We start from the raw sequence: 12,547 nt of genomic DNA, 5'->3' as shown, positions 1-12,547 counted from the left end.
GCCGTGTTATTGCCGATATACGGCCACAAATGTTGGAAAAACTTATCGAAAATTGGACGTCCAGATTGGACTACATCCGAGCCAGCCGAGGCGGTCATATGCCAGAAATCATATTTTAAATGTAATGCCACAAGATTATCTTGCGGATAAATAAAATGCATGTCAATCTAATAATCCATCGTTGTTTTATTGCAATTTAAAGTTCTATAGCTCTAAAAAAAACACCCTTTATAAGTTACGTGAGTTAATACTATTTATTAGAAGTTTAGCTATTTCTATTTATAAATCGCTTTCCAATAGATGATGTTTTATCTTTATATTTCCAAAGATTCATAATTTAAACCGAATAAAATATTTATACATGTGATGGGAGAAAAATTCAATGCCCTTAAATACAGAAAGCCTTTATAATCACAATAAGCCCCTCTCAAAAATACTAGACACTCATTACTTACCAGGACTAGGTTTTTGGACCTTACTAGCAATACTACTAGGCTCAGGGGTTTGTATTTTTGGGGTCCTTGGATTACTACGTGTTGCCTCTAGGTGCTGGGCTCCATGCACTATACATACAGACAGACATGCTCATGCATTAGACAACATGCCAACAAAACATACCAGAAGAATCCTCATGAAAGATGTCCCAAAATATTTGGATTTGGTTGTTGTCATTACTATGTTTCCGTTAAATGAATACTTTATTTTCTAGAGAATATACATAATAAAAAGAAATCTATATATTATGACTTGGTGAATAATTATTCACTAGAAAAGAAAATGTTGCAAATTTTAAATTTTTTCCTTCAACAATATTTTAGTGACATCTTGCATGACCTCAAATCGAAAATTGAACCCTCCTGGGAAAATTTTGAAACAAATACTTATTTTTCAAAAAGTTAAAGAATACATTTAAACTAACACCTCGAATATAGAACAAATTATAACTTCGACTACAAAACTTTGAAAACAATTTAGTATTAAATAAGTCCAACCTCAAGTCAGTTATCCCAAAACATTAATCTAATACAACACCAAAAAATAAAACTCAAAAGATAAAGAAAATCACACAAAACCAAAGCATTACACCCATATCAGACCAAGAATACCTCTGAGTTAAGCATTCAAAAGCAAGCAAGAAATAAGAAGAATACTTACCTGTGTTTTATTAATAGTGCTGTTTTTCACATTAGGCAAGAGAAATATAAAATTACAGGTTGATTATGGTAAAGTGATCAAGTTCAATTTAGAGTGATATTTGTGAGAAGTGCAGTTTTTACAATATTAGTGAAATATATAAGAATAGTATAAAGATTTATAAGCAATAGAAACCATCACCATCAGTGTTTAAAGAAATTATACTATAAACATAAGAAGTAGTTTCAAGTGAAGCAGAATTTTTTTTGGAAACATTAATCAACATCAATTTATTCATTCAATAACCTGAAATTTGGATAAATTTATCTAGTGTTATATTTTCTGCAACACTTAAACCTAATAAGACATCAATGTGAAGTTACCTTCACCAGGTGAACTAGCTTTCAAAGAAGAAGTCCTTTGACTTCCCGCTGCATTGAAGGGTTTTAAAAGTGGGTTAAATTGCGAAGTGTAGGTAACATAATTTTAAGTGTGGCAACTAACACATGTTCTCAAATTGGTGAGTGAACAATAATAATATGCTAATGTGGATTAAACAGGTAACTACAAAGGTTGTTCTTTAATATTATAAAATGAAATGAGGTAACCTTTGTAATCAAGAATTATGAAATATACAAATGAATAATAGTATCTTTTTCTTACCTGTCTTTTCTTCAGTGGCAGATGGGCCAGCATCTGGCTTGTCTGTCGACGCTGCTGCCGCAGCTTCTTCAGCTATCCTTTGAGCTCTCCTCTCAGCCTCTTCTGCTTCTCTTCTAGCTCGTTCCTCAGCTTCCGCTTTTTCTTGGGCTTCTTGTTTTCTCTTCATTTCTCTCAATTCAAACTAAAATTTGATTTCAATGCAATGAATTTTCACCATAATCACAAATCAATGAATTAAGCAATAAAGTAATTGACAAAAATCATGCAAAAATCTCAGATTTTTAATACGACATGAAGGATCTCATGATATATGAATAATTCAGTAATTTTGATCACTATGGTGTACTGGTTGAAGCCAAATGTAGTCTTTACTTTCAAAAAAATTACTGAAGGGGTGCCCCTAAACTAATTTTTACAAAAAAAAAAAAAAAAAAAATTTGAAAGTATAATGCAATGAATTTGGCTATTGAACCTAAAATTGAGCGCTACTTGGAAGTTTGTAAAATTAATGTGTAGTTTTCCTGTTAAATTAAATATCTCAAGATTGCTGCAAGGAAAGTTCCGAAATATTCAATAATCTCGACCTATTCATATATGTAAAAGCTAATGTTAGTAGCAAAGCCCATTATTAGTTAAATTATAATAATGCACTACAACTTACCGAGTTCGGTTTAGACATTATTGGTAAGGACATACGTTTTAACCCAATACTCATATTCATTTTTCTTTCCCTTAAAACCACCTTATTTGATGAATTATTTCTTTTAATCTGATTTGAATAATTCACACCATTAAAAACTCTATTATTATCTGCATTCTCAACGAAATTGGAATACTTTTCTGCTAATAGAAAATCTTGAGTAACTAATTTATGGTCATCGTCGTTTTCATTCAAAAAGGAGACTCGCTTTTTAGGTACTACAGCAGGATTGAAACTTTCCCTATACGATTTTGGGGACAAATTGAATTCGTGCATTGAGAATGAACGATTGAAATTTTTTATTGGGGTTTTGATGTTCTTCCGAAGATCTATATTTCTTATCTGATTTTCGAATGAGGTGTTCATTGGAATAATGCGTTTGTTTTTGTGATGAAGAAAACTTATTTGTCTATTAGGTGGTTTGCTATAATCTGGGTAATATTTGACTGTCCCTGCTGTTATACTAAATCGTCTTCTACATCTAACTTTGGTATTATAGAATTTATCTTGACCTCTGACCAGATTTTTTATTAATTCAGCAACATAAGATGGTTTTAGGTCACGATAATCAATGGGCTTTGGAATGACAACGGTAGGGTAGATAGGTGTAAAATCACAATCGTGCAAATCTGGTTCATGCAATGTTTCCATTCCATTTTTATAGCCAACACCACATTTTTCTAACTACAAACACAAGCAAGGTGATAAAGAAAAGCAAACAATAATAAGTTTTTCCTAAGATGTCTAAAAACCAGGTGTATGAACTGATTAGCTTTCGTTTTGCCCATTTTGAGAATATTAGTTCAGCTTCGTTATGTCAACTGTAGGTAGCGCTATCAACAAATTAAGATTCTTGTTATTTATTATTTATGAGTTTTGTGCCATTATGTACCTATATATGTATATCTTTCATTATAGTTATGATCTATGGAAGCAATTCTTGTAATTGAAATACCAATAAACTCTCTCTCTATTTCAAATATTTGAATTCATTCCAGTAAACGTTTCGTGTTTTGTTTCACGACTTTGCACGATCATACTCGGTTACATATCGCTTTTGATTGGTCAATATCGGGTTTTAATTAAAGTATCCAATCAAAATCAACGGAAAAAGATCCGAATGACAAGTATGACATTGCGGCGCCGTCACGAACTAAAACTAATATTTTCAATTTGGTCGAATGTCATTGCATTCAAAATTTGAGGAGTGCACACACCATGGTTTCAGACATCTTAGTTTTTCCATTTTCCAATCTGCTGTTTCAAATTGTCAAATGAGAATAGATATCAAATTGGAAAATATTTAGGAAGGTAATGGCGTGAAGAAGACTAGAAAGAGGTTAAAATCATGCAACACATTCTGATTTTAATTTGGTGAAATACAGAGAGTGAAAAATGGAGAAACTGAAGAAAGATTAAAGAAACAGAAATATAGATTAAACAAATCAAATGAATGTTAGCTACCCGAAAAAATTAGAATTACCACCAATTAGAGAAATCAATTTTGTCCACTTACAGTAGTTAATCTTTCCAATGCACTGAATCTTTCTTCCTGAGCTGCGGCAGATTTCTCGAACGCCTCATGTTTCTTGATGAGATTTTCAACATCATCAATATTGTGTCCCAATTCTGTGCTCATCAAATATGGTTCTTGGGCTATCAACCACGCTTCGGCAACAGCTGCATCTCTTGCAAATTGATAGACCTCTAGGATAAGTTGCAAGTTCTCCCATCTGAAAAAAAAAATTTAATTATAAGCATATTTTATAAAAAAAAAACTAAAATGAACATACCTTTCCTCCCACCTCTGTAGAACTGAATTTCTGTGATTGCTCAAGGCAACCAGTTTGTCTTTGATTTCAGAACTAGCATAATGATTTCTGTTCAACAGTTCTTTACCCAAGGATATGCACGATGTGAAATTATCGTCCCTTGCATCTATTTCAGCCTTCAAACTCTGATGATTATTCATCAAAAGTTCTACACCACTCACATCCCTTGGTTTTTCGCTGGTGTTCATTTGTCTGATGACATCATCCATCCATTGCATCAAAGTCCTTACAAGGTTGAAGAATTTAAATAGATCGCCTGAATAAGAAAGATACATATCATTTTTTGTTTGAACTATGTTGAGTAGAGCATGCATTTCTAGTATGGGCCTTAAGACATCAGTAACAGATCCAGTCTCTTCGAACTTTTTCACTGTCTTATCAATGGACTAGTTTAGTGATGTTGATAATACTATATTTGACACGATAGAATTAAAATATAGAGCAAAACTGATAAATCAGTGAAAAAATTTTGAAAATCCATCAATGAATGACTGAGAAATAGATTATTTAAATTTACGTATTTTAGCGCGGAACGTCTTTGGTCTGTGACGTCACGGCTCTTGCCTGTGATCGCTACACCATAAATTACGTTTAAATACTCAGCCGCGCCAAGGCTCTCGCGCCGTTTGTAGTTGTACAGTGTAGTTTTAACTCGTGTTTTGTTTTTATGTCACCATAATGGAAGAAGGCTTCGTGAAAGGACAAAGTGACAATTTGCCTAAAATAGATATATTCGCAGTCATGGAGTTTTTTTCTTCAAATCCATCTTATGTCAGTGAAGAATTAAAAGGAGTTAAACTTTTCAAGTAAGTATCTACTTTTGAGTTTGCTTCATCATAGTTCAACTTATAACGATGATTTATTCAAAAAACGTTTCATAAACAGTTTGTAGTTGAGTACTGGTTGTTGAAGTCTATCAATGGCAAAACATATTCATGTGAGGAGTAAAAAGTAAAAAGAGAAAAAAGTAATTTATATGTATGTATATAGTAAGTTATTTCAGCCATCGTGTAACGAACAAAACACGACACGAACGGCACAAGTGATTGTACACCAATGAATTCGTAAGCACTCTGCGAATACCAGTCGTCTAGTGTGTGACGTCATGCCACTTACACGTACTATGAAATTATTCTTCCAAGCGCAACTTCAAAGTCCCATAACTTTTTCATTTCTAGAGATATTTCAATGATTCTTCCACATTTTGTTTCATTTCACTTAAATTTTTAGAATTAATCCTTAACAAAAAAATGAAAACTAGTCCATTGTACACTCAGATGGACGATTAAGTTGACCATAATCTACCACTAATGCATGGAAGGTACTTATTACAGAATCATTATTTTTGTAATAAGTTTTCACAATTGTCACATGTTCAACAGTGGATAAATGATCCATACTGTTAGATGGCTAACCTTCAATAGAACATATGATGCTTTGGATGACAGTTCTGTTTGACATATGTCATTGAGACAGAGCTGCCCAGTATGAGATTGCATTAGAATCAGACGATAATTATGGAAGTTATAGAAGGATTTGCAGACGCACAGACCAACGCACATAAAGTCAAGGTTTTTCAGTATTGTCTAAAATTAATTTCACGAGTGAAAATTTCGAAAATGGAGACCAAAACCTGTGATCATAAACTCTCTAACTTTGGTAGATTCGGAAGCTAAATATTGGTACTCACCAGTATCTGCCAATTTTCCTTTCCTTTGATCACAAGCAGCTTGTAAGGCAGCCCATGCAGCAACGACTTCTTGCTCTCTATTGGTGATTTCTTTAGCTCTGTCTCCTGCGTAACTGGCTTGCAATTTCGCAGATTCTTCTTGAATTTGTTGAACCTGAGATTGGAGTGTTTGGAGGTCCTGAAATTGATTTGAATAAATGAAAACCTCATTCCGTATCCGGAAAATTCAACTTGAAAAGCACCCAATGAATTCCCACAAACTTACTTGTATGAAGTTCAAATGCTTCCTCTGTAAAGCGTTCACAGATCCAGCATCCCTGCCCAGTTCATCAGATATAGCTACTTGTTTCTCGATTATCCTGCCTAGTATGTCTTTACAATCATGGAAGAACTTATGCAGCTCTCTCGAGGCTGCCAACATTTGTGTCCTGGTCTCGATCAATTCTAAAAGGTCTTGCCAGCCCTCGTTCAATCCATCTTTCCACTCAGCGATGGTAGCTGAATCGGAATGGCCAGAAGCGATCAGTTGATCGGCTATTTCATTCACTGCTGCTACCCTCTCTGAACCGATGGTTTCTGTGTCTTTGGCGAATTCTTTGAAGCGCTCCCAAAGCAAAGTGACATGGTCGTAGTCTTGGCCGAGCTCGTGAGAACTTGCAACAACTTCTCTGTCGGCGATCCACTGTTCCAAGTCCCCTACGTCCCTGTTTAGAAGGAAGAGTTGCAAAGCTTCATCGAGCTTAGCTCTTCGTTCACCCGCCAAATCCTTAAGACCAGCATAAAGTTTGTCCAATTGGGACTGTTTGACAGCCACTTGTTCTGCCAAAGGATGGCCTTCGGCAGCCAGCGATCTAACAGTTTCACCTAAACTTCTAATGGTGTCTGCAAATGCCTCAACTGCCGCTTCCAAACTTTCATGTTTTTTCATGAAGTTTCTCGCTGATGTTTCATCCTTACCCCTATCTTCTACCATCATATAGAGCTCTTGTTCGCTCATCCAACTCTCAGCCTCATTGGCATCGAACAAGTACTGCTGCGCCCTTTCGTTACGCAGTAGATTTTCTTTTCTGCTTTCAACTGCATCCTTCAATTCTTGCCAAGCTTTGTGGAGTTCTCCAATCAATCGACTGAATTCTGAGGCATCTTCATGACCTGAAAAGGGATAAAGTCTTGTGTGTAAAGAAAAAATATTGAATATTTCAAATAATTAATAAAACCCTCTGGGGTTCCCCAGGGATCTCATATGGGGCCGGTGTTGTTCAATGTGTTTGTTAATGACCTTCCAAATGTTATTACCAATAGTTCCTTTCTGTTGTTTGCTGATGATTTGAAGATATTTAGAACGGTTCAATCCATATCTGATGCTGGGAGTTTGCAGTCTGATTTAGATAACCTTTCAAGATGGTGTGACATTAACTTGCTAAAACTGAACTTGGCTAAGTGTCAAAAAATAACTTTTTCACGTAATTTTGAGACTATTGATTACAGTTACCAAATAAAAGGCACGAATTTATCAGTGTGCATTAAAGTCAACGATTTGGGGGTTATTTTTGACTCAAAGACGACCTTTAAGAATCACATAATCGAAAACTCATCTCGTGCTCGAAAAATGTTAGGCTTTTCTCTCCGTTCAGCAAGAGATCTGTCTGTCAACTCTCTCAAGATTATCTATTGTGCGCAAGTGAGGTCCATACTTGAATATAACTCTGTCATTTGGTCGCCACTTTATAAAGTTGATATTGAACTCTTGGAGAGTACCCAAAATAAGTTCTTGAGGTACTGTGGCTATAGCTTGAGAGTGAATAGAGATGAATATTTTTACCCACGAATGCTAGAAACACTGAACTTAAACACTTTAACACATAGAAGATTGGAGATCGGTCTGGTGTTCCTCCATAAGATTATCAATGGCTGTATCGATTGTCCTCAAATTGTTGAACTTGTCCCGCTTTCGGTAAATGTTAGAAGGAATAGAAATAGTGAAATTTTCAAGATTCCTTTCTGCAGAACAAATTATGGACAAAATGAGTCTCTCAATAAAGCAATGAGATCAGCAAACGCTCAAAGCAACAAGCTTGAGCTGTTCGATTCACCCTTGGCTTCCTTTAGAAGAGCTGTTGGAAGGTTGTAATTGTTGTTTTTGTTTTTTTTTTCATCCTATGATTACATTAATGCACGTGTATTTTACTTTGTATCTTTCTGTTTAATTGTAAATTGGCTTGCCGTTTAATAAATAAATAAATAAATAAAATTGTCATTCAGAATATCTTACCTTCATCGATCAATTTCTGACCATTATTTGACACGGTGTTTATCCTTGGCTCATGGTTATCGATTTCTGTCCTCAAAGATTGATTCTTCTTCTCCATCATATTCACTTGGAACAAGCTATTACCGCATTCGGTCGAAGTTGCCTGAGGCATCTTCTCCGCAATCCAAAGAAGTTCATCTTCAACGTCCCTTCTGAACTGAAGTGCCTCCTTCTTCTTCTCCAAAACTCTTTGCCTTTCGATGAGCGGTTGTTTCAATTGCTGGAATCTCTGCTCAACCTGCGTCTTCTTCATTTTAATTTCCTCCATGTTCTTTTCCGGAGCTTTGGTTTCAAGATGTTGAGTTTGTTTTTCTAATTCCGTAACTTGTCTGGCTTTAACTGCCATTTGGGTCTCTATCATCTGAAGAAAATAAATGTGAATAAGTCGCTTTATTTTAAAGTAAAATTATATGATTACCTGATGTTTTTGCATCATAATATTGACAGACGCCAGATCGGTGCCCGTGTCATCGCTTTCGATTTGTTTTTCGAGTTCGTTCATCCAGGAATCGATATCATCACAAGTTTGATGTATGAGGACCTCCCTATTGGCATCAAACAAGCGCTCGCCTTTTTCTTTGGTGGTTGACTCTAAAACGTCAAACTGATCTGTCAATTCCTCCATTTTAGGTTGAATAACATTGGCGAACTCCGGTTTTTCCTTGGCCAATTCCTCTCCAGCTTTTTCGAGGTTATGAAGACGTTCTTTATTAGCCGCAATCTCTGCTTCGAAGGCCTGATGACGTGTCCATTTTGAATGGACAGTTTTGGCAGACCTGTAGGTTTCATCTTGAGCCGTGATATGTTTTTCCTGTATCCATTCGCCAAGTTCATCGCAATCTCTGAGGTATTGTTGAAGTTCTAGTTGGTCACGCAGTTTTTCAGTTAGTGCCATGGCCTTTTCTCTGTTAAAACGTTTGTTGAATTAATACAAATTCTATATCAATTCTTGAGAATTGAAAAACATAACTATCTAATTTAGAATTAAATACGACAATGTTTTTATTCAATATTCACAAACAGAGGGAACTCACCTATTGATTGTACGCCTTTCATCAATTACATCTGCCCTCTTTCCGATCTTATCTGCAGCAAAATGTCCATCGTCCTGTAACTTCTTGGCGAACAAAACCACAGTATTTATCTTTTCATCATTGGCTTCCATTGTGGTCAAGAAAGCTTCGTGTTTCTTGAGCAGATTTTCAGCTTGCTCAAGTGTGGTTGGTGGTTCGTCTTTGCTCAAAGCATTCTCTTGTTGATTAAGAATCACTTCTGCTTGCTTGGCGTCCCTATTCAACAATTGCAGACTAAGAGATTGAGACAGTAGTTGTTGTCTGTTCTCCCACATCTGCTGAATCTCTGCCCAGCCATCTTTCAGTGCCTTCAGTCTTTCTCTCAAGAACATGTATTGTGGATCGTCCTGAGTACTTGGATCGGCAGTGAGCTTCTCTCCATATTCCATCATCTTGTTGTAATCATCAGTATAATTATCAATTTCGTCCCTTATACTCTGGTGCTGAGATAGCAGCTTTTCAGCCTCGGCAAGAGAACTTGGGGTATCTTCGGAAGCAATATCTGTTTGTGTCTTGGTGAGCCAAGCTTGGAAATGGTCTAGATCTCTGAGGAATCTATGTAGATCTCCTGCTTCTTCGAGTTTGGCATCTCTTTCTTTGAGCATGAGAGTGAGGCGTTCCCAGATTATTTGAATCTGGAAAGAATGATATAAATCAATGATATAAGCAAATGTTTACTGAATATCTAAATAAAAAGGTTCCTTGTTGAAGAAGCTCACCTGTGCAATTCTTTCCCTGATGACTGCAGCCTCTTCAGGATGTTCTTTTTCAATGCTATCGGCCTCCTTCTCCAGAGAATTCAATTTCGCCTGTATAGCTGCCAAGTCCCTTTCCATTCCACTCAGTCGTCTTTGCAAAGTCATTATACCAGTTAAGTCCATCTCCAAACTATCAGTTGTCGTGATGATTCGGATCTTATCCTCGATCCATGATACAGTCTCTCTACATTCGATGTGGAAGGTCTGCAAGCCGTGGGCGGAGTTAAGTTCGTCCCTCTTAGCCTCAGCCTTTTCACGAAGCTCCGCCCATTTCTGGTTGAGCTGATTCTGACGAGCAGTTATCTGCTCGGAATCTGGGTGTTCCACGTGAAGAAGTTGACGAGCCAACTGGTTAACTACAGCGACTCTGGAAGCGTTTGCGTTCATTTCTTTCTCGAAACCGTCGTATCTGTGTTTCATGATCTCAACATCTTCAATATCTGAAAGTACAATTTGGTTGGTATAAAGACAAATCGTATCTTTAACAATTTGTATTACCTCTTGCAGGTACCATAGTTTGTAACATTCTATCCTTCTCGTTAATCCATTGCTCCACTCCGTCACTCTCAGACAGTAGTTTATACAAGGATAAAGCATCAAGAAGTCTTTGTTTGCGTAGTTTAGCCAATTCCAAGAGCTCTTTGTACCTATTATCAATGGAAGCCAACCTTTGAGCAACCTCCTCAGAATTGGCCACTTCAGGACCAAGTTGGTCAGCTTGTTGATGAAGAGCTAAAATAATAAGATCATCAATTACTTATAAACAAACATTTGAAAAAAATTAACTTACCCTCAATTGTGCTGGAGTAATTTTTAAGTTCCTCTGTAACGTCTTTGTGCTTCTTGAGGAGAGACTGTGCATTGCCTTCATCTCTTCCGACATCTTCACTTGAAACTAACCTCAAAGTATCCAGCATCCAAATATCAATATCATCTGCATCAGCGAAGAGTTGATGATAATCTACAGCCTCCTCTAGACGTTTCCTTCTAAAGGCTGCCAAATCGATTAAATGTTTCCAGGCGGACCTTATTTCATTGAGACGTTCTTGTACTTTCTCGGCACCAAAGTGACCAGTACTGACCAACTCGTCACCAATACCAAGTACAGCTTCCAATTGTGGCTCATGAGCTGATATTTCATTCTCCAAGGCCTTGTGTTTGCTAAGGAGCAGATTGACAGTTGTCAGATCGTGCCCGACATCTGCTGTAGATACAATCTGTTCTTTTTCCTTGATCCAGTTATCCTCATCGGCCATATCCCAATAGAACTGCCATAATTTTCTGCTTTCTTCAAGCCTAGATCTTCTTTCAACAGCCAGTCTTACCAGCTCATTATAGGCATCTTGCAATTGTTGCACTCTTTCTGAAACCAGAGCTGGATCGCAAGGTTTGTACCCTTCTTCAACTTCCACGTCAACGAATTTCTGAGACTGACCACCGACCAATTTAACGCGGTCTCCCAGAATATTGATATCAGCTTCAAGGAGATTATGTTTTTGCAGTAAATCTTCAACACCCATAAGGTGTTTACCGTAGTCATCGGTAAGCAGACGAGCTTTCAATTCCTCCATGGCATCTAAAAGTAATTGAAAGTGTAGAGTAAACGTTAACTTGGACTACACATTAACTTCTTACCTAATATATGAATCATTTCTTGGAATGTCTGCTGTAAATGTAAAGATAATTCTAGCCTATGTCTACGGGCTCTAAGCAATTCCAAAAGGTAATTCCATAGGCGTAACACATTTTCTTTCCTAGAATTAATTCTTTCCATATCATGATAGTTCTCAGCCTTGAGTTCACCAGCAACGGCAACTACTGCTTGGACTCTCTCCTCATAGGCCAAAATATCAGTCTCAATAGCCTCATGTTTCTTTGCCGCTGCTTCAACTGCTGCCAAATCGTGACCAAAGTTGTCTTGAGAAACAAGGCGTTGATTTTCAGACAACCAGGTCTCCCTCATGCTAGCCTTCCTATTAAATCTAGCTGCGAGTTGTTCGAGTTTTTCTTGGCGAATCAATTCCTCTCGTAAGGCGAGCTCCCGCTCATGTTCAGCCTAGAAGTAGCAATATTTTCACACTACGGTCCCTTTACTTATAAATATAGGCTTACCTTTTCTAACCTCTCCCAAGCTTTATTGATGTCCGAAATCATTTTGCCCTCTTTCGGTGTGTAAGGTTTCTGGTTGTTTGCTCTCATTTTCGATTGTAAGGTGAAAAGCAAAATTTCTAGGTTTCCTTTCTCAACAAATTTAGGTGGTTTTTCTACAGTTCTGTAATTATTGAATTGTCCAAGTTGCTGTTGAACACCTGGGAAAAACAACGTCGTAAATGTCAATGCCAAAAGATCCGTATGATAATGAATAATAATGAGAAGTTCTTAAGTG

At 36.8% G+C, this 12,547-nt stretch overlaps 1 protein-coding gene across 10 annotated transcripts in view; it reads right to left on the bottom strand.

Annotated features, from left to right (window-relative positions):
• The window catches only part of LOC123684469 (spectrin beta chain), a 38,459-nt gene that overhangs the window by 4,204 nt on the left and 21,708 nt on the right, over positions 1-12,547 (bottom strand). For 4 of the 10 annotated variants that reach the window (XM_045623741.1, XM_045623742.1, XM_045623743.1 and 1 more), the window contains 15 exons: positions 12,274-12,470; positions 11,797-12,217; positions 10,952-11,737; positions 10,660-10,893; positions 10,123-10,601; positions 9,365-10,038; positions 8,749-9,235; positions 8,292-8,691; positions 6,285-7,171; positions 6,020-6,197; positions 4,291-4,585; positions 4,014-4,230; positions 2,459-3,181; positions 1,798-1,978; positions 456-563 (listed from right to left, as the gene is read on the bottom strand). In XM_045623741.1, the coding sequence (XP_045479697.1) occupies positions 456-563; positions 1,798-1,978; positions 2,459-3,181; positions 4,014-4,230; positions 4,291-4,585; positions 6,020-6,197; positions 6,285-7,171; positions 8,292-8,691; positions 8,749-9,235; positions 9,365-10,038; positions 10,123-10,601; positions 10,660-10,893; positions 10,952-11,737; positions 11,797-12,217; positions 12,274-12,470 (6,267 nt within the window). Of the gene's footprint in view, positions 1-455; positions 564-1,517; positions 1,566-1,797; positions 1,979-2,458; positions 3,182-4,013; positions 4,231-4,290; positions 4,586-6,019; positions 6,198-6,284; positions 7,172-8,291; positions 8,692-8,748; positions 9,236-9,364; positions 10,039-10,122; positions 10,602-10,659; positions 10,894-10,951; positions 11,738-11,796; positions 12,218-12,273; positions 12,471-12,547 lie in introns of all 10 variants that reach the window. The other 6 variants (XM_045623746.1, XM_045623748.1, XM_045623750.1 and 3 more) reach the window with 4 other exon arrangements.

This window comes from Harmonia axyridis, chromosome 7 (assembly GCF_914767665.1).
Source record: "Harmonia axyridis chromosome 7, icHarAxyr1.1, whole genome shotgun sequence".
Lineage (NCBI taxonomy): Eukaryota > Metazoa > Arthropoda > Insecta > Coleoptera > Coccinellidae > Harmonia > Harmonia axyridis.
Note: the sequence above shows the minus strand (reverse complement) of the source record. Positions and strands in the feature narration are given on the sequence as shown.